The 22,696-nt window shown below is 65.2% G+C and overlaps 1 protein-coding gene across 4 annotated transcripts; it reads right to left on the bottom strand.

Moving 5' to 3' along the window:
- Nucleotides 1–990: 990 nt before the first annotated feature.
- Nucleotides 991–21,619, bottom strand: PPRC1 (PPARG related coactivator 1). 4 transcript variants are annotated; one of them, XM_048857236.2, is made up of 15 exons: nt 21,474–21,619; nt 14,191–14,343; nt 13,280–13,432; nt 12,470–12,568; nt 8,517–11,577; nt 7,864–7,917; nt 7,247–7,307; nt 6,754–6,824; nt 5,741–6,482; nt 3,497–3,676; nt 2,898–2,964; nt 2,542–2,607; nt 2,052–2,173; nt 1,660–1,811; nt 991–1,353 (listed from the first exon to the last, which is right to left on the bottom strand). In XM_048857236.2, exons 1-15 carry the CDS (start codon nt 21,582–21,584, stop codon nt 1,250–1,252), a joined length of 5,196 nt encoding a protein of 1,731 aa, XP_048713193.2. In that variant the 5' UTR covers nt 21,585–21,619; the 3' UTR covers nt 991–1,249. The 4 variants fall into 4 exon arrangements, with proteins under 4 accessions (XP_048713193.2, XP_048713194.2, XP_048713196.2 ...); XM_048857237.2 differs by having other exon boundaries at nt 6,754–6,821; XM_048857239.2 differs by lacking the exon at nt 21,474–21,619 and adding an exon at nt 15,508–20,098.
- Nucleotides 21,620–22,696: the final 1,077 nt, after the last annotated feature.

Genomic DNA, 22,696 nt, shown 5'->3' with positions numbered 1-22,696 from the left:
AGGAGTTGGCCAGCCATGCCCCTCTTCCCGGAACCATCCCAGCCCTGCTGGTCCTCAGCTCCCCACGACCACCCTGGGGTCAGGGTACACAGGGGCTGCGCCCTGGCTTGTCAGGCACCAAACCCGCGAGTGCTAAAGCCAGGGCCAGACAAGAGCCAGGTTCTAGCCTTGCTTGCCTGGCTGCAGAACCAGTGACCTCAGCTCCGTGGCAGCTGCAGAGCTCTCGGGGGCCTGCTCCAGCTCTGTCAGGGCGCAGCAGGATTAGAGGGACCCTAGCTCAGGAACCTCTCGGGCCTGAGCCCTGCAGGCCACGTGGGACGATTAACTGTCCTTTCTGCCCTTACGTCTTGGGATGCAGCCCCAGTTAATTCTGCTGCTCCAGGCCCGGCCCCTCCCTGCCCCAGTCTCTGGGGTTCAGAGACCCATGTCCCTGCCGGTTACAGGGTCCTGTCCCTGCGCTTGCTCTGGGGAAGTGCCCAGCAGAACTGGACGAGATGACACCAGGACAGTGACTGCAGAGGCGCAGGCCCCTTGGGGTCAGCCACAGGACGCAGGTCGGTCACGCTGGGGGCGGATCACGATGCCACGTCCCTGTACCCCCCGACGGCAACCTGGCCTGGCGCAGAGAGAAGGTAAGTTCCCTGTGTTGAACCCTCCCATAGAGGCGGTCAGACACGCTGGTAGCGCCAGGCCGGAGCTGTGTGAGACCCTCCAGCTCACATGCATTCCACCCCCCAGTGAGGCTGAGGGGCGAGACGTCCCTGGGCCGGGCACTGCCATCTCTCCCCTACCACTCACAGGCAGCTGCAGTGCAGGCTCAGCTGGGGGTGGCCATGCTGGACCCCAGCTGGGCACTGCTGCCCAGAGACTCACTCCCAAGGCCCATCTCAGCCCAGCCGCCCTCACCCACGCAAGAGGTGGCGCCCCTGGGCCCAGCCCACCCAGGGGACACCAGGCCCAAGCAGCCGAAGAAGGGAGACAAGCCAGGACGAGGTTGGACCCGGGTTTATTAACCGGGGTGACTGGGCTGCGGCAGCCATTTGCCTCCAGCCCCTCAGTTAACAGAGGGGATTCATCTTCCTTAAATACTTGTTATAAAAACAAATTGTTTAAAAAAATCTGGTTTGACACTTCTTTTGTCTTTGCATTTCTCGGTGCGGCCCGGCTCGGCTGCAGCCAGGCCAGGCCGGGCCGGGCCGCCAGCTGGCGCCTCCCGCGGGCACCGGAGGCAGCCGCCACGGGCCTGGCACTACCTCCGCAGGTTGTGCTGCGCCTGCTTCAATAAGGTGTCGAAGTCGAGGGAGTCGAACTTGCTCTTGATGGGGGCGGGGGCGAAGTCTTCCCGGCTGGAGTCTGGAGGACACAAGACTGCAGTGAGTGCAAGGCACTGGGGCGGGGACGCACCGCACGGGGGTCACCCCGCTCCCGGAGGGGAGCCAGGCGTGGAGGTGAAGCCACCGCACGGCAGTGCCACCCCACGCCCAGAGCTCTGGGCTGTGCTCGGCGGCAGGCCGGGGGCCCAGGGGCGGGACGCTGACGCAAGGGGAGCTCTGCAGCCTCACACTGCGCAGAGGAGCAGGGAAGGAGCTCGGCAGACTCCTGCCGCAGGGCCCCCGGCGTGGCCCGGGCCCCGGCTACGTCTTGGGCTCCCTGACTCACCCAGGTCTGCGTAGTTCCTCCTACAGAACTGGCGGCGCCCCCCGAAGCACAGGTCGAAGGGCTGCTCGTCCGGGCGCCGCAGCTTGTGGCCACTCTCGATGGCGGCGAAGGCCTCCTTGGCGTAGCGGTAGGTGACAAAGCCGTAGTTGTCCCTGGGGGCAGAGGCAGAGCCGGTGACTCGCTGGGTCCCCTCCCATGCGACCTGGTGACTGGCAGAGGCTTCCCAAGGCTGAGACGCGTGGGCCTGGCCATGCCCACCCTGGGCAGGGGCACAGCCTGCTCTGGGTAAGGACAGGGTGCCAGGAGCTACCCTGACATCCCCTAGGGAGCCCCGGCAATCCCCCCCAGACTCCAAGCGGCCCCCTCCTTCCCAGGGCAGGGCCCAGCCTCACCCCTCAGCCCGGAAGTGGAGGGTGCACTCCTCGATGTCCCCGAACACAGAGAAGCGGTGCCGGAGCTCTGCCCGCGTCATCCTGCTGGGGATCTTGCCGATGAAGACGACTCTCCTCTCCTCCTGCAGGGAGCACAGCGCAAAGCCATGAGCCGGGTGCTCCCAGCCCCAGAGTTCGGCACGCGCTCCCGCCCAGCTCACCCTGGAGACCCGGCGTTACGACTCCGCCGCACAACCCCGGCTGGTAGCCAGGAGCCGGGCATGGGCAGGGCTGCTTCCTGCCCCGCTCGGAGCCCAGTGGGGCCCTAAGGCGGGGACCCTGCCCCCAGCTCAGCAAGTCGGGGGTGGAGCAGGGCAGACGCGGCCACAGCGCATGGCCCTACTGCGCCCCCAGTCCGGAGCGCGGGTGAGCCCCATTCACCTGGCAAGGCCCCCAGGCCAGAGGGGCTCAGAGCCCCCTGAGGAAGCAGGGAAACGGGCCGGACACTCACACAGGGCGTCCCCTTTCTCTGCCTGGGGAGGCTCAGCTCTGGGCCCTGGTGTGGGAGGAGCCGGCCCTGCAGGGAGCAGAGACCTGGTCAGCTGGGCTCCCCAGACATGCCCTTCCCCCCCACACCCCGTAGCTCCCAGGGACCAGACCCCCCCACCACATTGCACACGCCCAGCCCACAGCTCCCAGGGACCGGACACCCCCACCACGTTGCACATGCCCAACCCACAGCTCCCAGGGACAGGACCCCCCATGCCCAGCCCACAGCTCCCAGGGACCAGACACCCCCACCACGTTGCACCAGCCCACAGCTCCCAGGGACCTCCACACCCCCGCTTGGTGCACGCCCTCACTCACTATTGCACGTTCCTTGTGGAGGACTTTCTGGTGCTGGCAGTGATCCGGAGGGTCACAGTAATCGTATCTGGCAGGGCACAATCAGGGCGGTTGGGAGCCGGGAGAGCCAGGACACCAGCCACTGCCCCGACAGGCCCCCAGAGCTGTTCCTGGCTTTGTGGCTGGTGCCCGGGGGAGGCCACAGGCTTGCCAAGAGTCTCGGGCATGTGCCCTCAACCCAGCGCAAGGCCACGGCCACCCCTGGCTCTGGTGAGCACATCCAGGTGCACACCAGGCCGACGGAGCCTGTGGGGGTCATGGGCTGTGGAGAGCCCCAGGCCAGGCCCTCACGCACCCTAGGGAACAGCCCTCCCCCCAACCCCAAAAGACAGGAGCTCCCCTCCCAAGGGAGGCTGCTGCTGCTTCCCCAGGCCTGGGGCGGGGCACGGGCCCCTCCCAGACTGGAGACATCTGGAGCATCTCGGGGCAGCAGCGGGCCAGCAGAGCGGGGGGGGTTGTGCAGGGTAGGCAGTAGGGGCCCAAACGGCACAGGGGTCTGAGCTGAGGGGGACTAGGGAGCAGGGTTTCCCTGTCCCGATGGCCCACGGATGTGTCCTTACCTTCTCCTCCGGTTACTCCTCCTGCGGGGGGATGGGGAGCGGGAGTGGCTGCGGGAAGCCGAGGAGGATCTGGACGAGTAGGACGAGGACGAGGACGTGGACCTTCCCCGGGACCGGCCACAGGACCCGCAGCTCGAGCGGGAGGAAGAGTGGGAGCTGCGGGAGCGTCTCGAGCGATACCTGCCGAACAAGCATGTCACCCCGTGAGCCTCCAGTGGGCCCCAAGCCCCTCACTGCCCACCCCAGCTGGGGCTTCCTTCCATCCCCAAAGCATCGAGGCCACGAGGTGCTCTCCTGACCCACACGCACAGGACACTCAGCATGGCCTGGGGCGCTCCAGGGGACAGCTTCCTGCCCAAGCAGGCCTCCCGAACCTCATGGAAATGAGGAAAGCCTTCAAAACGTGACCCAGGCAGGACAGCACCTGCCGGAGTCTGCAGAGAGCCTGAGCCAACAGCTCAGCGAGGTGAACAGCAGTGTTCAATATGGTACGGCACTGAGTGAAACTTAACGAGCCGCTCACGGCCTGGCCTGCGCCGGCTGTCACGTGTTGCTGACGGGGAGGCAGCGACGGGGGCAGCTGAACGGCTCAGCTGCCAGGACAGAGCCGGAGCAGGAGCATGCAACATTCGGCACCAGGCACCGGATCTGCGGACAGGGCTAGCCGGCCAGTGCAGCGACGGGAGCACGGCTCCCCGGGAGGCGGAGGGAGCAGGGCGGACGCAAGGTGGGACGGCTCCGCTCGCTGGTCGCCTAGGGAGCGAGGTGGGGAGTAGCCAGAGACATGAGTCCGGTGCCTGAGTCCATGCTCAGCGACTCCTCTGCCTGCAGCGGGACTGGGCTGGGCCCAGCCTCTTGGGGAGCAAAGGGGCTGATCTGCCCCCAGCCCCCATCCGGGCTGGCCGAGGGGAGCTGAGCACAGTGGGCAAGGGGCAGGAGAGGCACAGACTCTCTCAAGGTGGCTTGCGGGGGGCAGGGGAGGGGTTCCCTACGATTGATGGTGGCAGAGGAGCCCAGCACCATCCAGGGCCTCTTGCCCCAGAGGGGACAGTCTCTCTTCTCTTGGGGCTGCACATCAGCCCAACTGCTAGCCAGGGGCTGCAAGTAAGACCAGGCATTCGGGCCTGGCAGCTGTGGAGAGCTGAGCCGGCCTGGCTGTATGGAGAGGAGAGGGCCGCTCTCCCCCGAGCTGCACAGCAGGACGTGGGGCCGAGGACCCTGATCCCACAGGGCCCTGGAGCTCCCTGCTGCCTGGCAGAGCGCCAGCAGGGCTGGGTGGGGCACAAGGCCCAGGAAGGGGACCGCCCGAGGATTAGGACAATGGGATTGAGAGGTACAGACTGGATGGCGGGGAGTGCCCTCAGCTGTGGGCAGGGCTGCTACAGCCATTTCAGACTGTGATTGGCACCAGGGGACCGGAGGGGATCGTGCCCTGGCTGGAGGGACCGGGCAGCCCCCCACCCACACACCTGCTGCCCAGTCAGAGCCAGCTACTTGCTCCGGCCGGCACGGGGCTGCAATGCCCAGCTCCGGAGGGCAGTGCCAGGCCCCTGGGTGCGCTCGCGGGGAAGGAGAGCTCTTTGGTGCCTCCCATGCAGCTCCAGGCCCCTCTGGCTACTCGGCAGCGCCAGCCGGGCCAGGTGCCCTGCCAGCGGCGCGACTTGGTCCGACCCACACAGGCCAGGCCGGGCGCCAGCCCCGGACCATGAGCCCTGGGGTCAGCGCTGACGTCTCGCCTATGCCAAGGCCTCTGGCGCAGGGGCAGCCCTGCTGTATGAGCTCCTAGCTCTGCCCGGGCAGACACAGCCCTGCTCTCTCCATGGCCAGCCCAGTGCCCCTCCGCTTGGTTATGACACTGTATGGGGCCATCGACGCAGGCGAGCGATGGGCAGCTGATGGCCCCTGGAACCAGCCCAGGTGGTAACCCTGTTCCCACGGCGAGCTGCACCGGTGGCTCAGTGACTGTTGGGCTCAGTGCGGGTCCGCCGGGTCTTGGGCATCACTGTGCCCTCCACACGCCCAGCAAACGCCATTGCAGGGGAGCCCTTCTGCCCCAGCCTATCCCTCAAAGATCCCCACTCTGCAAGGCGTGTCTCCCTGTGCCCAGCCCAAACGCTCCCAGCTGCCTGGGGTGCCCAGCCGCACGGATGGCCAGACTCCGTGGGGAGAGCCAGCCACGGCGGCTTGGCGACGGAGCCGCAGCAGAGTGCCAGACAGCCAGGGGACCGGGAACCTGCCACTTACCTTCGCCACCGCTTCAGTGGGGGGGACAGCGACCGGGATCGAGACCGGGAGGAGGAGGAGGAAGAGGAGGAGGCGCTGGCCCCGCTGGACGTGGAGCTGAAAGAGCGGCTGGCGCGGGCCCGGGGGCTCGGCGAGGCCCCACGTCTCCGGTAGCAGTGCAGGGACCTTTTGGTAGCCAGCTGCTTCGGCTGCGGGTCCCGAGTCTGCGGCTCCTCGTCCCGGCAGGGGGACGCGTCCGGAGACAGCAGGACCGAGGTGGGGGAGCTGCTCCTGCCAGCGGCAGCCTGGCTTCGGGCACTAGTCCGGTGATCCAGCTGCTCGCTGGAGCCAGGGGCGGCACCAGGCCGGGGGCTGAGCCCGGGCCCGGCCAGCGTCCGTGTGGGGAGGGAGGAGGGCGGCTTGATGGTGATATCCTGGTGATGCTTCACATTCCAGCGGGAGCCCAGCTCCGAGGGGGCCGGCACGCTGGGGAGCCTGGCGCCCTCCTCTGGCTGGCCGGGGCCACGGACGCAGTAGTCATGGTCTCCAGAACCCACGTGGCTGGGGGGTGGGCCACAGGTTGTGGGGGGCAGGCCCTTCCCCCGAGGTTTGCTCTGGGGCAGTGGCTTGGCCTCCATGAACTTGGCAGTTCTCTGGCTGCCCTCCTGGGCGGTGGCCCCGGGGGACCTGGGCTTCCCCAGCAGCGAGACAGCAGCCAAGGGCTTCCAGAGCTGGTGGGGCGGCGTCGCTGGCGGGGTGAGGCCTGCGAGGTAACGAGGGTGTTCAGGGGGGGCCCCCAGGACACGGCATGCGCCCCGATAGCAAGCAGGAGCATTCTGTAGCCTGGGCCCCTCCCCCAGGACAGGTTTGCACCCCTCCCCACATCCCCTTGCTCAGCATTCCCCATGGCAGCTGCCAGCCATGCCCCCTGGCCTCCCCGTCTGCCCTGGAGCGAGGCGCCGAACCTGGGCAGCGCTTGCCAGGCAGGTGCCAGATCCCCTTCCCCCGCGAGCCCTCCAGCCCCAGGGCTTTACCAGCGACGTTGGCCAGCTCCGGGGCATGCAGGCTGTCCAGCGGGTTCTTGTCCGGGTGGCTCTCGGACCTGCTGCAGGGAGAGAGGGGTCCTCGCTAAAAGCGGCAACGACCGAGACCCGTGACCTTCAGGGCCAGGTCACGCACCCCCCACCTCACCAGGGAGCGCTGGCCCAGCGCCCCAGCATGCTGCCTCCCAGCACCCGAAGTGCCCATCACCGCAGCCCTGGGCCCAGCTGGCACAGCCTGGGCGCTCAGCATGCTGCCAGGTACTGCCATCTCTGGCCCGGGCAGGAGAGGGTGCGTGCACTCAAGCAGCCTTTGTCGTTTGGGCCCTGGGGGCCCTCGCTGTCCAGCTCACCGCCGCAGAGACACAGCACCGACCCACCCCAGCTGCCCGAGCTCTGCCCGCGCCCCTCCCTGGGGCCAGGAGCCCCGGGGCTGTCGCCAGCACAGACTGGGACTGGGTGGCACCGTGGGCACCTCCAGACTCACCAGGCGTTCCCCGGCACCAGCCTGTCTCCAGGGCGTCGCACCTGCAGCGCCTCCTTCGTGGCTGAAACGAGAGCAAGTGCAGGGAGAGCTGAGGGAGATGCTGCCATGGCGGGGAGCCTGGCGTCCCCACTCCAGGGCCCGTTCGCTGGGCGACTCCGGGTGCCGGGCTTGGGGGCCTGTTTCCTCCTCGCCCCAAAGGGCTGGCTCCCTGCGCAGCCCAACCCCTCTGCTTGGGTCCCCTCCCTCCTGGCCTCACCTGGGGCCCCCCACTGGCCCGGTTCACATATGGGGCAGGGGTCGGGAAACGGGCCAGGTCTGCCCTTCACCGCAGTAACATTTACACACTGGCAGTCTTCAGGCTGCTCCGATTTACGCCAGGACCCATTGCTCAGCTAAGCCGGAAACCTCCGCTGTGGGGCTGCCCCGCCCAGGCTGGGGACCGCAGTCCCTGCTACAAGCCAGAAACCTGACGCTTGCAGAGTTTGGGACGGTGCATCAGCCAGTCCGACACCTCCCTGGATGTGGGATTGAAACAGGCCTGTCGGGCTAGGTCGCGCAGAGCCTGGGGGCACCAGATGGGAGAGGGGATGGCCGATAAGGGCACGCCAGCCGCTCACCTTCGGTCTTCTCAAACTGCTCCAGCAGGCTGGACAGGTCGGAGGCTTCGATTCCTGCGACAGGAGAGGAGACGCGGCTTGTCAGGTCACTTCCGGGCTGGGGTCCTAAGCTGGGGCAGAGGGGCTCAGGCTGACGAGCCCCCCCCCAGCAGGAGCAGCGCCGAGGGACACTCACTGGCACCCCTGACGGCCATGCGGCTGCCATGGGGCAACGGGGCCAGATCCGGACCAACACTCTCGTGCCTGGACCGGCTGGGACTCTCGCGAGCCGGGGCTCTGGGGCAGAGTGCAGCGGGAGGGGAAGAGACCCTCAGGGAGCCAGGGGCCTTGCCACGTCCAGACAAAGGCGGGGCAGCCTTTCCTGCAAGCAGGAAAGAAGGGGGCTCAGAGAGAAAAGGCTCCTCCCAGGCACCAGGGAGCTCGCAGGCCGGATGCCCATTCAGTGCAGCCCCAGAGAACTGTACTGGCCAGTGCAGGCTGAGCCCCCCAACCCCAGGGGAAGGGCTCTGCCATGCAGACAGGTTCAGCTTCGCTGCTACTCACCCTGAGCCAGGCTCACGACATGCCCCCTCGGCGCCCTACTGCCCCCCCCATCAGCCCCTCCCCTCCTCGGCGCCCCACTGCCCCCGGACACCCCCAGCGTGGCCCCTCACCGATTTCGCTGATGAAGGCCTGCACAATGTCCTTGCTGGCGCCAGGCTGGGCTGGGCTGACGAGGGGCCGGTGTCTCCATGGCCGGGCAGGGGCCAGCTTGGTGGGCTGGCTCTCCTCTCGCGCTCTCAGCAGTGCCCCTGCTTTCCCGCGGACGGACGTGCGCCCAGGTGGCCGGGGCTCCTGCAGGACAGCTCCCTTGGGGTCTGGCCGGTCCCCCTCCAGCAGGCTGGCCAGTGGGACCTTTGCTGGAGCTGCAGCCTCTGCCATGGGGCAGGTATCAGGAGGCTCCCCCACAGGCTGGGGGGCAGTGGGCTCCCTCGTAGTCTGCTCCACAGGCTGGGAGGCAGCAGCAGAAACAGGCTCCCCCACGGGCCAGGCAGTGGCAACAGGCGGCTGCCCCATGGGCTGGGCAGCAGGTGACTCTCCCACAAGCTGTGGGGCAGAGGTCTCCCTTGTGGGGTGAGCAGGGGGCTCCCCCATAGGCTGGGCAGCAGGGGACTCTCCCACAGGCCGAGGGGCAGCAGCAGAAACAGACTCTCCCACAGGCTGGGCAGTGGCAATAACGGGCTGGGCAGTGGGCGACTCGCCCACAGGCCGGGGGGCTGGGGGCTCCCTCAAGGGCTGGGCAGGGTGCTGCCCCACAGGCCCAGCAGCAGTTGACTCCCCCACAGTCCGGGCCATGGCAATAGGGGGCTGGGCAGTGGGTGACTCACCCACAGGCCGGGGGGCAGGGGGCTGCCCTACAGGCTGGGTGGCAGATGACTCGCCCACAGGCCGGCTCTGCCTCCTGGGGTCAGATGCCCGGCCACCAGCGGCCCTGGCCGAGGGCTGTGCCCCGCGCTGGGGGGGCTGGGCTGGCACCTCGTGCTTGGCTAGCGCTGGCTTCATTGGCTGTGCTGTGAAAACTGAGGGCTCTTGGCAGCTTGGTGCCGGGGCGGCTGGGCTAGCTGGGAAGGGGAGAGGGCTAGCTGGGAAGGGTTTTGCCCCTGGATCGCTGTACACCATTGGAGGCACTGCAGGTGGCAGGGGGACCCCGGGCCAGTAGGACGGCTGGAGGCCCAGGGCCCAGCCCATGGGGGCACATGGCGCACCTGGACCGAAGGGAGGTGGTGGCAGGGCAGGGGGGGGCCAGGCCAGGGCTGGCGGGGGCAGGCCAGGCACCAGGTGAAAGGCGTTGGGCGACCCGCCAGCGGCCGGTGGTGGAGGCAGGCTGGGGTAGCCGGCAGGTGGGGGGCCAAAGCAAGGCCAGGAAGGCACCGGTGGGTAGAGGGCATAGGGAGCTGTGGAGGCCAGGGGGATTGCTGCAGCAGCAGCTCCCAGGGCCGGCGGGAGGAAAGGCAGCTGCAGCCCCGGGGGCACTGGAGCCGGCACGGTCTGGGGGGGCTCTGCAGGTGCCTTTCTGGGCAGAGGAGGGGTGGCTGGGGGGCTGGCAGGTTTCTCTGGGCCCCTCTGGGAGCTGGGCATCTTCACGGGCTGGGCAGGCTGTGAGGGCAGGGGGCGCACGGGTGCCATTAGGCACGGGATCTCGGCCAGCTCTGTGGGGGGCTCGGGGACGCTGGGCCACTTGCTCGCTGCCTGCTTCTCCCCCTCCTTCCCGTCGGCCCCGCTGGGCTGGCGGTGCAGCATCCGCAGCCGGTACTCGGTCAGGCTGAGCGCCTTGGGCTTGGACGGCCAGCCGGCAGCCTCGGCCCCAGCCCGCTCCACTTCCTGTGGGCTCCGGGGAGCCTCCCCCTCAGCACTGAGGTCACCGTGTGGGGGGGTGGTCTCTGGGCCAATGCTCCCCTTGGTGGGGGCAGGCTGGTTCCCCTCACCGCACCCAGGAGCTACCTCTCCCTGCTCCGCTGGGCCGCGTCCCACGGCAGCCGGCTGCTCCCCGGGGCTGGGCACGGCCTGCTCCGAGGGCCCGGGGGTCTCAGCACTCTGCACAGCTGGCTGCGTGTTGGGCTTCTCAGCCTCCAGCTCCTTCTGCACCTCAGGGTGACCCTTCCTCTGCAGGGTGCCCCCTGCTGCCGCTGCCCGCGGTCTCCCTCGGGCCGATCGCAGCTCCATCTGCCCTTCCTTCTTGGCCTGCTCCAGCTGCCTTTCCAGGAAGGTGGACACCTGCATGGAGGGCCGGGCGGCCCAGCTTGGGGAGCGCTGGGTGGCTGGCGGCTGCACCAAGGATGTGGAAAGGAGCCTGCGGACCATGCAGTCCCCATCAGGCTTGGCCTGGCCCTTCTGCGATTCCTCCCTTTTCTTTTTCCGGCTTTTCCTGGCCCTCTCACGCCCTCGGCCCTTCTCGGTGCCCTGGCGCTTCCCGCCCGCTGGCGCCTCCGTACTGCTCCGGGAGCTGCTCTCCAGATATTGGTCTCTTTGCCTCTCCTCATCCTTTGCTTCAGGGTCAACCCCCCGGGGGGACTCTCTCGCCTGGGTCAGGCTGGGAGGCTCCGCTTGGGGGGCCCTGCCGTGGCCCCCAGTCTCACACCCCTGGGCAGGCGTTCCCACTGGCAACACACCATCCATAGGTGACAGCTCTAGGGCACCATCCCCCTTGCCAGCTGGGCAACCGCAGGCTCCCTGCCCTTCAGCTGGGAGCTGCGCTTCTGGGCCCAGCTGCTGCAGGACCACGGGGATCTCCAGGCTCTCGCCTTCGCCTGGCACGATCTCCAGCAGGAGCGGGCCGGTTAAGAACTCCTTCGCCACCGGCTCGCTGGCAGGGTCCAGGCACACGGTGAGCGTGGGCAGGCAGTACGGGTGCATGGACTTCACCAGCTCGCTGAGGGACCCGGCCCCCGTGCTGATGATGCAGGGAGCGTCACTGTCTTCCGGCCACACCGCCTCCTCACCCCCAGCCTCGGCGCACAAACCCAGGGGGCTCTCCCGCAGCCCCACAGCTGCCACCACGCTGCCGTGCTGCCCAGGGCTAGCAGCCTCCTCCTCCTCCTCCCCGTCGCTGCGCTGCGGGAGGGGCTGGGGCCTGGGCAGCTTCCGCTCCGCCCGGGCCGCTCTGCTGCTGCCCTGCTTGGGTGCTGCCGGCTCTTCGAGGCCGTTCCAGGGCAGATCCCCAGGGCCCGTCCCCACCTGGCAGGGAAAGGGGGAAGAGACAGGTGACGGCGCTGCTCCCCAGAAGCGGGGCAGTCCCGAGGCAGAGCAGTGCAGCTCACGTAACCTAGGTGGCGACTGCCAGTGGGCTCAGCCACTCCGGCTAGCAGCCAGGGCAATGCCCTCTCCTCATGAGGTGCGTGGACTGGCAGGGACCAGCCCACAATTGCATAGTTTGAGCCCCACCGGGGGCAGTTTTCACTGATTTGCAACAGCCCCACACCGCTCCTGCCCGGTCTGCACCTTGACAAGCTCCCGTGTTACGGCGAATCCTCACTGCCCAGGAGTTTGCCCCCCTGCCGGAGAGCATTCCCAACGCTGCAGGGGACAAGGGCTCGAGGAGCTACAGCCTAAAGCAAGGCTTTACATTCACATTGCAGCCCAAGAGCAGCGCCAGCATGGCTGGGGTTACAGCTGGCCAGGACCGTGAGCCGTCCCGCAGAGGTGCTTGTTAACTGCCTGGCTAGGCTCCCACCAGCCCGGCTCAGGGCTGCTCCCAGCTCCAGGCGAGCAGGAGGGGCAAAGGCTGGCGGCCCTTTAAGAGAGCAGCGAGCATGAAGATGCGAGTCCTGGCACTGCACGGTAGTTCCAAAGCCACGGTAGCTCCCTGATGCTGCCTCTCCCGAGCCGTGAGCAAGCAGAGCTCAGCAGCGGCCCAGAAACCATGGAGATATTGGAGAGCGGGCAAGGGCTACCAGGAGTCACCCTGCACAACCGGAGACCAGGCAACCCAAAGGTCACCCACAGCCCCACCATCCATGGGTACGAGCAGGACAGCCAATCCGGCTGATGTCTTTCCTAAGCACCCCTGGTTGCCCTGGACCCAGGCTCTCCCTGACCCTCTGCACACACCAAGGAGCTGCCCTCTCACCTTGCCGATGGCAGCTGGGCCGCTGAGGCCCCACGGATCGTCTAGGGCAGGAACACTGCGCTCAGGGGAGGCCCGGGACAAGCTGAGAAACTTCTGAAACTGATGGGTAAGAAGTGGAATGAGAAGGTGGAAAACACAGACCTGCCAGTCCAAGCCCAGCCGGGGCGCAGGGTGAAGCCGCATGGCCAGCAGCCTCCCCGCACCAGACTCTCCCCCCTCACCACATGCCCAGCATGGCAACTGGCTACACGAGGCCCCCCAGGGTACGCCCCAGCCGCCGTTTGATCCCAGCGCTGGGTTCCAGGAGTGGAATCACACCCAGCTCTAGTGCCTGGCTCGCCAAAGCATGAGCAGCCCGAGCCGCCTACATACCACGGCGGGATATGCAGGCCGCTTCGCGGGGCATTTCTGCTGGTCTGTAGCCAACAGCAAATAAGGTGTGTGCCACCCCCCAATCCCGCTCCTCCTGATTTCCCACAGGGCAGTTCCTACAGCTCATTTCAGAAGCAGCTCAGCTGGTGACTGCCAGGGGGTGCCCTGCAGTGATCTCACCGATGACACGGCATGGCTCGGGGATGGGGGGGCTCCCATTGAAATGGGACTGGGATCTGGAGCCTCCTTTCCCAGAGCCCCAAGGGAAGGAGCCGGTGGGGGGAGATGAGCAGCCCAGAGGTGGGCGAGTTAGCACATCTACGCGTGTGCTGTGCACGGTTTGGCTGCTGCCCGGGCCAGGGACTAAGTGAAGCGGAAGTGGCTGGTCTAGGCACCTCCTGGGAAGGGCGGGGAAGGCAGGCAGAGAGCACCTCATACCGAAGAACTCTCCCGGTCCCGGGGCTGTGCCAGCAATTCCGAGTCCAGGGTGGTGTCAAACGGAGACAGGGTCTCGTCGTCCGTGCTGTCCAGGATCTCGGTGATGGCCGTCAGCAGCGACAGCTCGTTCGGTGCATCCAGGCAGGCCTTGCTCTGGTGAGAGAGGCCCTTGCATCAGGGGCACCGCCAGATACCGACCCCGCCCTGCCACTCTCATGACAGGCCCTAGCCACTAGACGTCTTCCCCTCTCTTCACGCCTGTCTCTTGTCAGCAACACGGAGGCTCAGAAATGCAGGTGCCCACTGAGGGGCCAGTGGTAACTAGCTCTGCCTCTGCCCCAAATGTCCCTCGAGCAGGGCCCTGCTGGGGAGGTGCCCCCAGGACTGGAAGGCTCCCGTCAACCGGCACGTGCTTGGCTCAGTCCCGGCCCAAGAGCTCAGAACCCAGAGGAGGGGAGGTGCCAGGGACCCTGCCCCCCTGAATTAACACTGCCGTGAGGCTGAGCTAGACACATTAGGAGCAGGCTAGCTGGCGGGTGGGCCGGCAGAGGCCCTTGACAAAGAATCCTTGTCAGACAAAAGAAAAGGAGGGGAAGAGGAATGACAGGAGAGAGCTGGACCAGGGACTGACTCCTGGCCACTCTTCCCAGCACTGCTCACCTCACGCCCAGCCAAACGATGCAGCGTCCGGCAGGGAAAGCAGCAAACAGAGGGGCCAAAGCAGGCAAGGGACGGAGATTCCCAGACCTGCCGTATCCCGTCTCACCCCCCACCCCACCAAGGTCGTGGGACTGGAGATGCCCCAGGCAGCTTTGGATCCAGGGCTGCGGCAGGTCCCGAAGGCGAGATGGGTGAATGCGGAAGCCCAGGGCCCGACTATGTCCCCTGCCTCTCTGCAGGCAGCCCGTTACCTCGGTCAGGGTGCTGAAGTCCTCGATGATAGAGATCACGGAGGAATCGAGGTAGCTCTGCATCGTTCCCAGGATCCCTTCGGCCTCCAGGATAGCATCGCTGCAGGCGGGAACCAAGTGCAGGCTCAGCTCATCTTCCTCCAGAGAGAAGCACTAGAGAGGGGCAAGGAGACAGGTTAGAGGGGAGAAGCCAGTGCTCACCAGGCTACAGGCCACAAAACACGCCCCCGTTCTGTTCTACACAATGGGGCCCTGCTCTACGACTGGAGTGCTGCGCTAACACAGAATAAAAGCCAGCCAGCTTCGGGGCTATATTTGCCACTTAGCATTCTAGCCCTTGGGCAGGGGGGTGTCACGTTCTCAGGCTTCTCTCCACAACCACGCAGGCCAGAAACTTAATTTTTAAAATGAAAGCGGAAATAGACTGTCTCAATCACGGGGCTCCAGGAGCTGGGGCTTTAAGAGCACCACCAATGATTGTGAAGCTCATGATACAGTTGAGAATTGGCAACCTGAAGCCCCTGCATCCAGCAACCAAGGAGAAGCATTTCAGCCCACTGCTGCTCCATTAAATGATGAGCAGTGAAATAGCATTGAGTTGGTGTTGACATTAGGTTTCAGAGTCAACAGGGCTCGTGAGTGCGCAGTGAGGAATTACAGCTTAGAGGACTAGTTCACCAGGAGACTCAGCACAACAAGGCCACAGGGATGTTGGAGTGTAAGCCTCCCTGGCAACTAGCAATGAAATTGCAGAGGAACCACCACATGCTGGGGTGGACTCCAGTCTCCTGGCCAGAGCCCAAATCCTTGTGCATGGGGGTCAGAAGTCCCATGAGACCTAACCCCCCTCCCCAGTGCATATACCACTCAGCACCTTGAGTTAAGTCTCACAAACACCATGGGTTTTATGTACTTGGTTTAGTGTGGTGGTGTTTTGTACAAGCCACCGTGCCCATGAGAGACGTGGCTTGGGGCAGAGATGCCCCCAGGCACCAGCTGCCTGAGGGGGCGAGGGGGGGTAAAGTCCCTCCTGCAGCCTCCTCCTCTCACAAGGAAGGGTATGTGTACACTAAACCCCCCACGGCACAGCTCCAGCGCTCTGGCTGTGCCACAGACGACACAAGAGGTTTCTCCATCCATGTACTTAACCCACCTCTAGCCAGCCGCGTCTACACAGGGTTAGATCCACCTACCTATGGCGCACAGGGCGTGCAATTATTCAAAGCCCTGAGCGATGTACCTAGGTCGATCCCATTGGTAAGGCCCAGGATGACGGGCTGCAGAGCCTTTACGCTGGGTCTGCTATAACCTGGTTACCTGCTTGAGTCATCTGCATAGCTCTCCAGAGTCCTGGACCTCCAGTCTCAACAGGCATGCCCCCCTGAGATGAACGGGGCAATTCTCGCCTCTCAGGGCTGCTTAGACTCAAGAAGGCAGCATCCCCTGGGGGGCACGTTCAGCAGGTTTTCTTGGCCACCGGAACAGCTAGGGATTTAACTTTCCACCTGGGCCCCTGAAGTTCTGCTACTACATAAAGGTGACCTCATTTACAGAGGTCCCAACCAGCCCCGACTCCGGCTTGAGTCCCTGGGAACAGCAGCAGCTCACCTCCACCTCTTACTTAGGAGCTGAACTTAGAAACCCAGGCTCGGGCTTTTAAATGGACAGTTTCAGTTCTGCAGTCAAATACCAGGGGAAGGGGTTGGAATCTGTGTCACATGATCAGCTCCTACGCCAGGACAGCATGAAAAACTTCTTTGCTGCCCAATGCAAGTTCCCCTAGCAGCTGCTGCTGTGGGGACTGGTCATTTCTCTAATGCCAAAGCATCAATATTCTTGAAGCAAAGGCCCCTAGAAAGTGAACTAAAGACAGAGCTGTGATCTGTAGCTTGTGTTTGGTGGATTGCTTGACACAAGCTGCAGATCCATGTCCTGTACAGGAATGAGATCACTCTCCTGTCTCATGCAGAAGACGAGTGTTCGGTATGAATTATGCTGCCATGGTTTATTATCTTGTATTACTCCAGTACGCAGTGGGAAAGTAACGTGTAAAACCCAGCTTAACCCCAAGCACGGCATTCCCCTCCAGAGCCCAGGTACTCCTGTTCTTTTTGCGAACACAGACTAACACGGCTGCTACTCTGAAACCTGTCATTTCAGAACGGTCTCTGGTGAATCAGTCTGGAGATCCCAGGGATGATCAAAGGAGCTGGGACGACGCCCAGGAACCCAGCCCTTACTGCAGAGCTTGGAGTCAGCTGGAACAAGCAGGCGCAGCTCACCCCAGGGAGGAGCCACGCGGTCGAACAGGAGTTTGCAAGAATCGGAATCGCTGCAGTCAGACCAGTCAGCAGCTCATACAGCGTCGGCCTTTGCAGTCCAGTTCGCAAGGAACCCCACCCTGATGCTTCACTATTGCAGCATCCAGGCCACTGCACGGTTACAAATGCGTCACAATTAAAAAGATGCTTTCAGGAGTCCAACGAGGGATAGCAAAATCAAACTCCCGTGGGAGGGGAGAGCACCTCCTGCAGGACTGAGCAGTCGACAGCCACATGGGAATATATCAGTGGTCCATCTAGTCCATTGCCCTGGATGTACATGGCCAATGCTGGATGGTTCAAAGGAAGGGGTCAATTCTCCCGCATCACCTCACTGTGCGGTGCTATGGCTCGGAGGGGAGATTCGCCCTGGTGCAGAGGTTGCCCCCAGACTTTGCTCGTACAGGTAGTGTCCTGGCAGCTGCTGTTGGGGAAAAACGACGAGCTGTCTTCAGAGAACTTACTGACTTGCTTGCCTCAATATCCTGCAGCGATGAGTTCTACAGGTTGGGGGAGTCATTGGCTAATGAGACCATGTACCCCAAAAGATCCCCTTGGAGCCATTTTAAATGTGGTGCCTTTTCAGTTCTTCCCACCTCCTCCTGTTCACAGACGGGGTCAGTTCACACCCTGAGTGTTTTTCGTGGAGTTACAGCTCTCCTTTTACTAACTTCCTTTCCTGCCTTGACTTTTTCCCTCCTCCAACCCCAGCACCTGACTGGCTTTTGTTGCCTCGTCTACAACTTCTCTCCCTCCTCGGACTGGGGCACCAAAGCAGACAGAAACATTGCAGCTCGAGGGTTTGACGTGGCTACAGCTGGGCTCCCAGGCTCTGGAGAGGACCATTCAAAGACACTTTCCCAGAGCTCTCTGGGCCCAGGACACCAGCCCTCATTAGAAATGCAAGCTGGGGACACTGGAAGCAGGAAGGGGCATTTGCCAGTGGCCCCTCAGTGGGTGAGCAAGAGGAGGAACCTCAGCCCTCACTGCCGCTAGCAAGGGCTCTCAGCGTCAGGTTGCAGACCAGCAGAAGTAGAGAATCAAGTCTCCCACTGAAACCCAAAGGAGCCTCTATGGAGCTGTGCAGAGGCCACCTGGCCCCACAGGTGCACGGCATGCTGGGATGCAGGTCCCACCTCTGTATTTAAGTGCAAGATGGCATCCACCTGCTTCACTTCAAGCCTGCTAGGCACAGAGTCCGATCTCCCGGTGAGCTGCCAGCCCAGCCTTACCTGGGCAAAGCTGGCCGCCCTTAAATGGAAGGTTCCCAGCGGACAAACATCTCTCAAAGGGGCCCCAAGGTTTCCAGAGTCACTCTGGCATCACCACCAGTGCAGGCCAGACCGGGCCCTGGCGGCTGGACTGGAGAACCTGTCCCATTCTAGGGCTCTAGAGCAGGGCAGTCCCCGGGGCCAGGTCTTAGCGGGTAGGCAATGGGCAGAACAGGGAACAAAAGCAGCCAGGGAACAAGTTTTCAACACAACTTGCGTGACAGCCCCAATCTTGGCATATCCAAGAACCTAAAATCACTGTGCGTTGTGTTGGCAGAAAGGATCTGAATACAAGGATGTGACATCACGCAGCAAATACTTGGGAGGGTTCTTACATTTGATTTTGCCTCTATCACCAAAAGCCTCCAGGACAGCCCCCTGTTTAGTCAGCTAAACTCCCACACAGCTCAAGCTGCAGCCACGCTTCCAAAAGGCAAGAGCTGCTGCCTACCAGTCAGCCAAGGCATCTCGGGGAGGCAGTTAAACCGGACGGCGGGAAGAGGCAAAGAACCCGTTCAGGATACAGTGCATCCTTCCAGGGCAACTGTGAAGTGAACTGACTTCCAAGCAGACGTGGGAACACATGTGCTTTGTAAAACATGAACAAAGTAAATGCCTTTCCCAGGACAAGCGCAACAAGGTGGGTGAGGGAATCTCTTTCCTCGGCCCAACTTCTGCTGGCGAGAGAGACGAGCTTCCAAGCTTACAGAGCTCTGATTCAGGACAAAGCCATTTCAGAACATCAGGTCCTCTATTAAAGCAGGGCCAGCCCCTGTCCATCATCCCAGAGAGCACCCCGCAAGTGCCTGCTACGCAAAAGCAAAAATGAAATCATGTCCTCTACAGCTCCCATAAATCTCAAGAGAAGCTAGAAAACCAGAATCTGTTCTCTGTGTCTAGCACTTCTCATCCATACAGCTCAAAGCACTTTACACAGGAAGCCAGTATCATCACCTCTATTGTAAAGATGGGGAAACTGAGGCGGGGACTAGGGTGTGACTTGCCCAAAGCTCACCCAGCACGTTGGGGGCAGAGCAAGAAACTGAAATGAGGACTCTTGAAACCCGGCCCAGTGCTCCATCCACTAGACCACACTGCATTCCATGTTGTCCAGCATAGTCAAGGTATCTTTAACAGACCTATTGCTGGGGTATCTAAGCCCTGAACACACAGCTCAAGGGGGCAAGTCCAAGTTAAAGGGCCCTCACCAGTTCCCAACTTCCAAAACTCTTATTTCTCTCGGCCCCGCTGCACACTCCAGAAGTCCAAGCGGGGGGGGGACGGGGATGACAGAGGGGACACAGCACTCAGGGGAAATTTCCCTAATCCAGGCAAGGCTTAAGTGTCCCATTTCCTAATCAGCCACGGCCTGCCCCCAGGTAATATGAGGAACAACGGCACAGGTCTACAGGAATTACACAAGGACACAGGCTGGCTGTCTATACTGGGCTTTTCTACCCAAATGCTCCAACCCAGAATTAGGCATGCGCTGGTCACAAAGATTAATTTGTGACTCCTTCTCCAGCTTGACCCGGTGTCACCTGGCACCCCCCGCCCCATGGCGATAAGATACACAAGTCTCCTCCACACACACCCACCCCGCAAAGCACTGCGGATCTGTTTTCCGCCCTAGAGAAGCAAACCATGCTCTGAGGAGAAGCCGGGCCAGAAGCAAAACCAGTCATGTCAATGGTTTGCTTCTCAGAGGAGCTTGACAAAATTAAGAAGCGAAACCACTCCATGGATTATTTCAGGCAGGATACAGGTGGTAGGCAGCTGTGCATCAGCACTGTCCCTGAAGAAAGTCACACGCCCACTGCCTTTTGAATGGTTTCAGAGTAACAGCCGTGTTAGTCTGTATTCGCAAAAAGAAAAGGAGGACTTGTGGCACCATAGAGACTAACCAATTTATTTGAGTATGAGCTTTCGTGAGCTACAGCTCACTTCATTGGATGCCTTTTGAATGCAAGAGCAAACAGCCCCCAGCCCTGGCCAGCCAGCACAGCCAGGGGTGGGACACCCAGGGCGGGGGGAGTTGGAGGATGACAGCCGGGCACGCTGCTGTGACGGACGCTAAACCCCGATGTGCATCTCAAGCCCTGCTCACTAGAAGCTCCCCAAGAAACCAGCTCTGCCGTGGTCTGCGACGAGCAGCCCCACCCTGGCCAGCTCGCCAGCCACCTTCTCTGAACCCCCGCCCTGTTTCTAGGCCGGCCACTGCTCTGCACTGACGGTGCAGGGCTTGGTGCCAGGTGCCTTCAGCCCCCCGGATATGACGGGGGGCGCCGCTTTCACCCCCCCGGGTTCCAGCGGCAGGTCCCCGGTGCCCCGCAGCACCCAAGGCCCAGCCCCCGCAGGAGGGTCACTCCGGAGTCCCCAGGCTGCGCTACAGAGAACGAGGAGTTGGCAGCCTCTCCCAGCCCGCAGTGCTCCGCAGCCCCAGCGTGGCCGGGGGGGGGGGGGGGGGGGGGGGGGGGAGGGAGGGAATGCAGCCCCCCCGCTGACCCCGAGACGGCACCCTGACCGGGGGGGGGGGGGAGATAGCAGCCCCCCCCCGCTGACCCCGAGACGGCACCCTGACCGGGGGGGGGGGGAGATCGCAGCCCCCCCGCTGACCCCGAGACGGCACCCTGACCGGGGGGGGGAGATCGCAGCCCCCCCCCGCTGACCCCGAGCGGGGACCCTGACCGGGGGGGGGGGAGATCGCAACCCCCCCCGCTGACCCCGAGCGGGGACCCTGACCGGGGGGGGGGGAGATCGCAGCCCCCCCCGCTGACCCCGAGCGGGGACCCTGACCGGGGGGGGGGAGATCGCAGCCCCCCCCGCTGACCCCGAGCGGGGACCCTGACCGGGGGGGGGGGAGATCGCAGCCCCCCCCGCTGACCCCGAGCGGGGACCCTGACCGGGGGGGGGGAGATCGCAGCCCCCCCCGCTGACCCCGAGCGGGGACCCTGACGGGGGGGGGGGGGAGATCGCAGCCCCCCCCGCTGACCCCGAGCGGGGACCCTGACCGGGGGGGGGGAGATCGCAGCCCCCCCCGCTGACCCCGAGCGGGGACCCTGACCGGGGGGGGGGAGATCGCAGCCCCCCCCGCTGACCCCGAGCGGGGACCCTGACCGGGGGGGGGGAGATCGCAGCCCCCCCCGCTGACCCCGAGCGGGGACCCTGACCGGGGGGGGGGAGATCGCAGCCCCCCCCGCTGACCCCGAGCGGGGACCCTGACCGGGGGGGGGGAGATCGCAGCCCCCCCCGCTGACCCCGAGCGGGGACCCTGACCGGGGGGGGGGGGAGATCGCAGTCCCCCCGCTGACCCCGAGCGGGGACCCTGACCGGGGGGGGAGATCGCAGCCCCCCCCGCTGACCCCGAGCGGGGACCCTGACCGGGGGGGGTTACAGCCCCCAGCAGGCCCCGGCTCTGTCCCGGGCCGGCGGCAGCGGCCGCGCCGGGCTCCCACCCACGTGCAGGCGCCGGAGCCCGCCGGGCGGGGCCCACGTGCGCTGCCCCCGCCGGCCCGGGCCGAGCCTGGCCCCGAGCTCGCCGCGCGCGTGGGGGGCCGCGGACACGCGCGGGGCTCGGGCAGGAGCGAGCTCCGCGCCGGGGGGGGGCCCGCCCGGCTCCGGCCCCCCCCGCAGCCTCCACGTGTCACCGGGCGGCCCGGCCCGGCCCCGCCGCCCCCCAGCCCGCTCCTACCTGCGGGGGGCTGGCGGGGGGCGGGGCCGGCGGCGGGCCGCTGCCGCCCCCCCGGCCCCGGCGCGGTGCCCTGGCCCCGGCGGCTCGCCCGGCGCCCCACAGCGCCGCCATCTCGGAGCGCGGCTCCCAGCGCGGCCAGTGCCGGCGGCTCGCTCGCTCGAGGCCACGTGACGGACGGGGCGCCGCGCGCGGGACTACAGCTCCCGGCAGGCCGCGCGCCGCCGCCTCGCCCGGGGAGGGGGGGCCGGCGCCGGCGCCGGGTCGCGGGGCCTGCTGGGAGGCGGCTTCCGCGGGGCCTCATGGGAAGTGTAGTTCCCCCCCGCGCGCCCTGCCGCCTCCCTGGGTCGGCGCCCGCGGGGGCAGGGGGCAGGGGCCGTGCCCCAGGATCGGGGCCCGGCTGGGCGCAGCCCCTGGGGCCGGTCCCAGGCCGGGCGGGGACTGGGCCGCAGTGGGGGAGCTGGGATGCTGACCCCGGGAGAGGGGCCGGCTGCAGGGCGAGGGGTTCCCCGCGCACCCGGGGCGGGCCTGGCAGGCGGCAGTGGGGTGCCGGGGGGGCAGAGCACGGGGACCTGGATCTATTCCTGCCGCTGCCACGGGCCTGCCGGGTGTCCCTGGGCAAGATACGCCCGCACCCCTGGGCCTCGGTTTCCTTCTCTGTAAAATGGGGCTAACTGGACCGAGCTCCTCGGCCGGGCGCCTTGGGGTCCCGTGGGGAGAGGCGGGCGGGGGCGGGCCTGGCCCAGGGGCACTGCAACCGGCTCGGGCTGTGCCAGGCCGGCGGGACTCCTGGCTGGCCCCTGGGCCCGGGCCACCGGGCGCTTCTGTCTCTCTCCTTCCTCGCGCGGCTCTTGCCTGGGCCGGTCTCGGGCGCCTGGGCCCTGTCCCAGGAGTTTGGACCTTGCCAGCACGTGACTGGCAGCCCGGGCGGGGCTGGCTTCGCTGCCATCTTTGTTGCGGGCAGGGCTGTCAAAAACCCAGCCCCGCCCCTGGGACCGCCCCTTCCGGGCGGGGGAGGGGAGTGAGCGGCTGACGTCACCCGTGCGAGGCGCCAGTCAGCGCCACGTCATCCCCCTTTCTCCCCCGTCCCCGCCAGCCTCCTTTCCCGCGGTTCGAGCCCCGGGCTCCGCCCACTGCCCAGCTGCGGCTTCGCTTCCACGTGGGCTGCAGGGACCTGCCCCGAGGCGCGCCCAGCCAAGGGCCCCCCACCGGAGCAGCGGCCCCCC

The sequence above is a fragment of the Caretta caretta genome, chromosome 7, assembly GCF_965140235.1.
Source record: "Caretta caretta isolate rCarCar2 chromosome 7, rCarCar1.hap1, whole genome shotgun sequence".
Taxonomy (NCBI): domain Eukaryota; kingdom Metazoa; phylum Chordata; order Testudines; family Cheloniidae; genus Caretta; species Caretta caretta.
The sequence above is the reverse complement of the archived record's forward strand: the minus strand, read 5'-3'. Positions and strand labels throughout refer to the sequence as shown.

Bases quoted from the DNA above. Each gene is read 5' to 3' on its own strand.
- PPRC1 (XM_048857236.2), bottom strand. From the start codon at position 21,584: ATGGCGGCGCTGTGGGGCGCCGGGCGAGCCGCCGGGGCCAGGGCACCG. The intron at 14,344-21,473 runs GTAGGAGCGGGC...GCCCCTCTCTAG, and splicing joins CCCCCGCCAGCCCCCCGCAG to TGCTTCTCTCTGGAGGAAGA. The intron at 2,965-3,496 runs GTAAGGACACAT...GTGCCCTGCCAG, and splicing joins AGGAGTAACCGGAGGAGAAG to ATACGATTACTGTGACCCTC.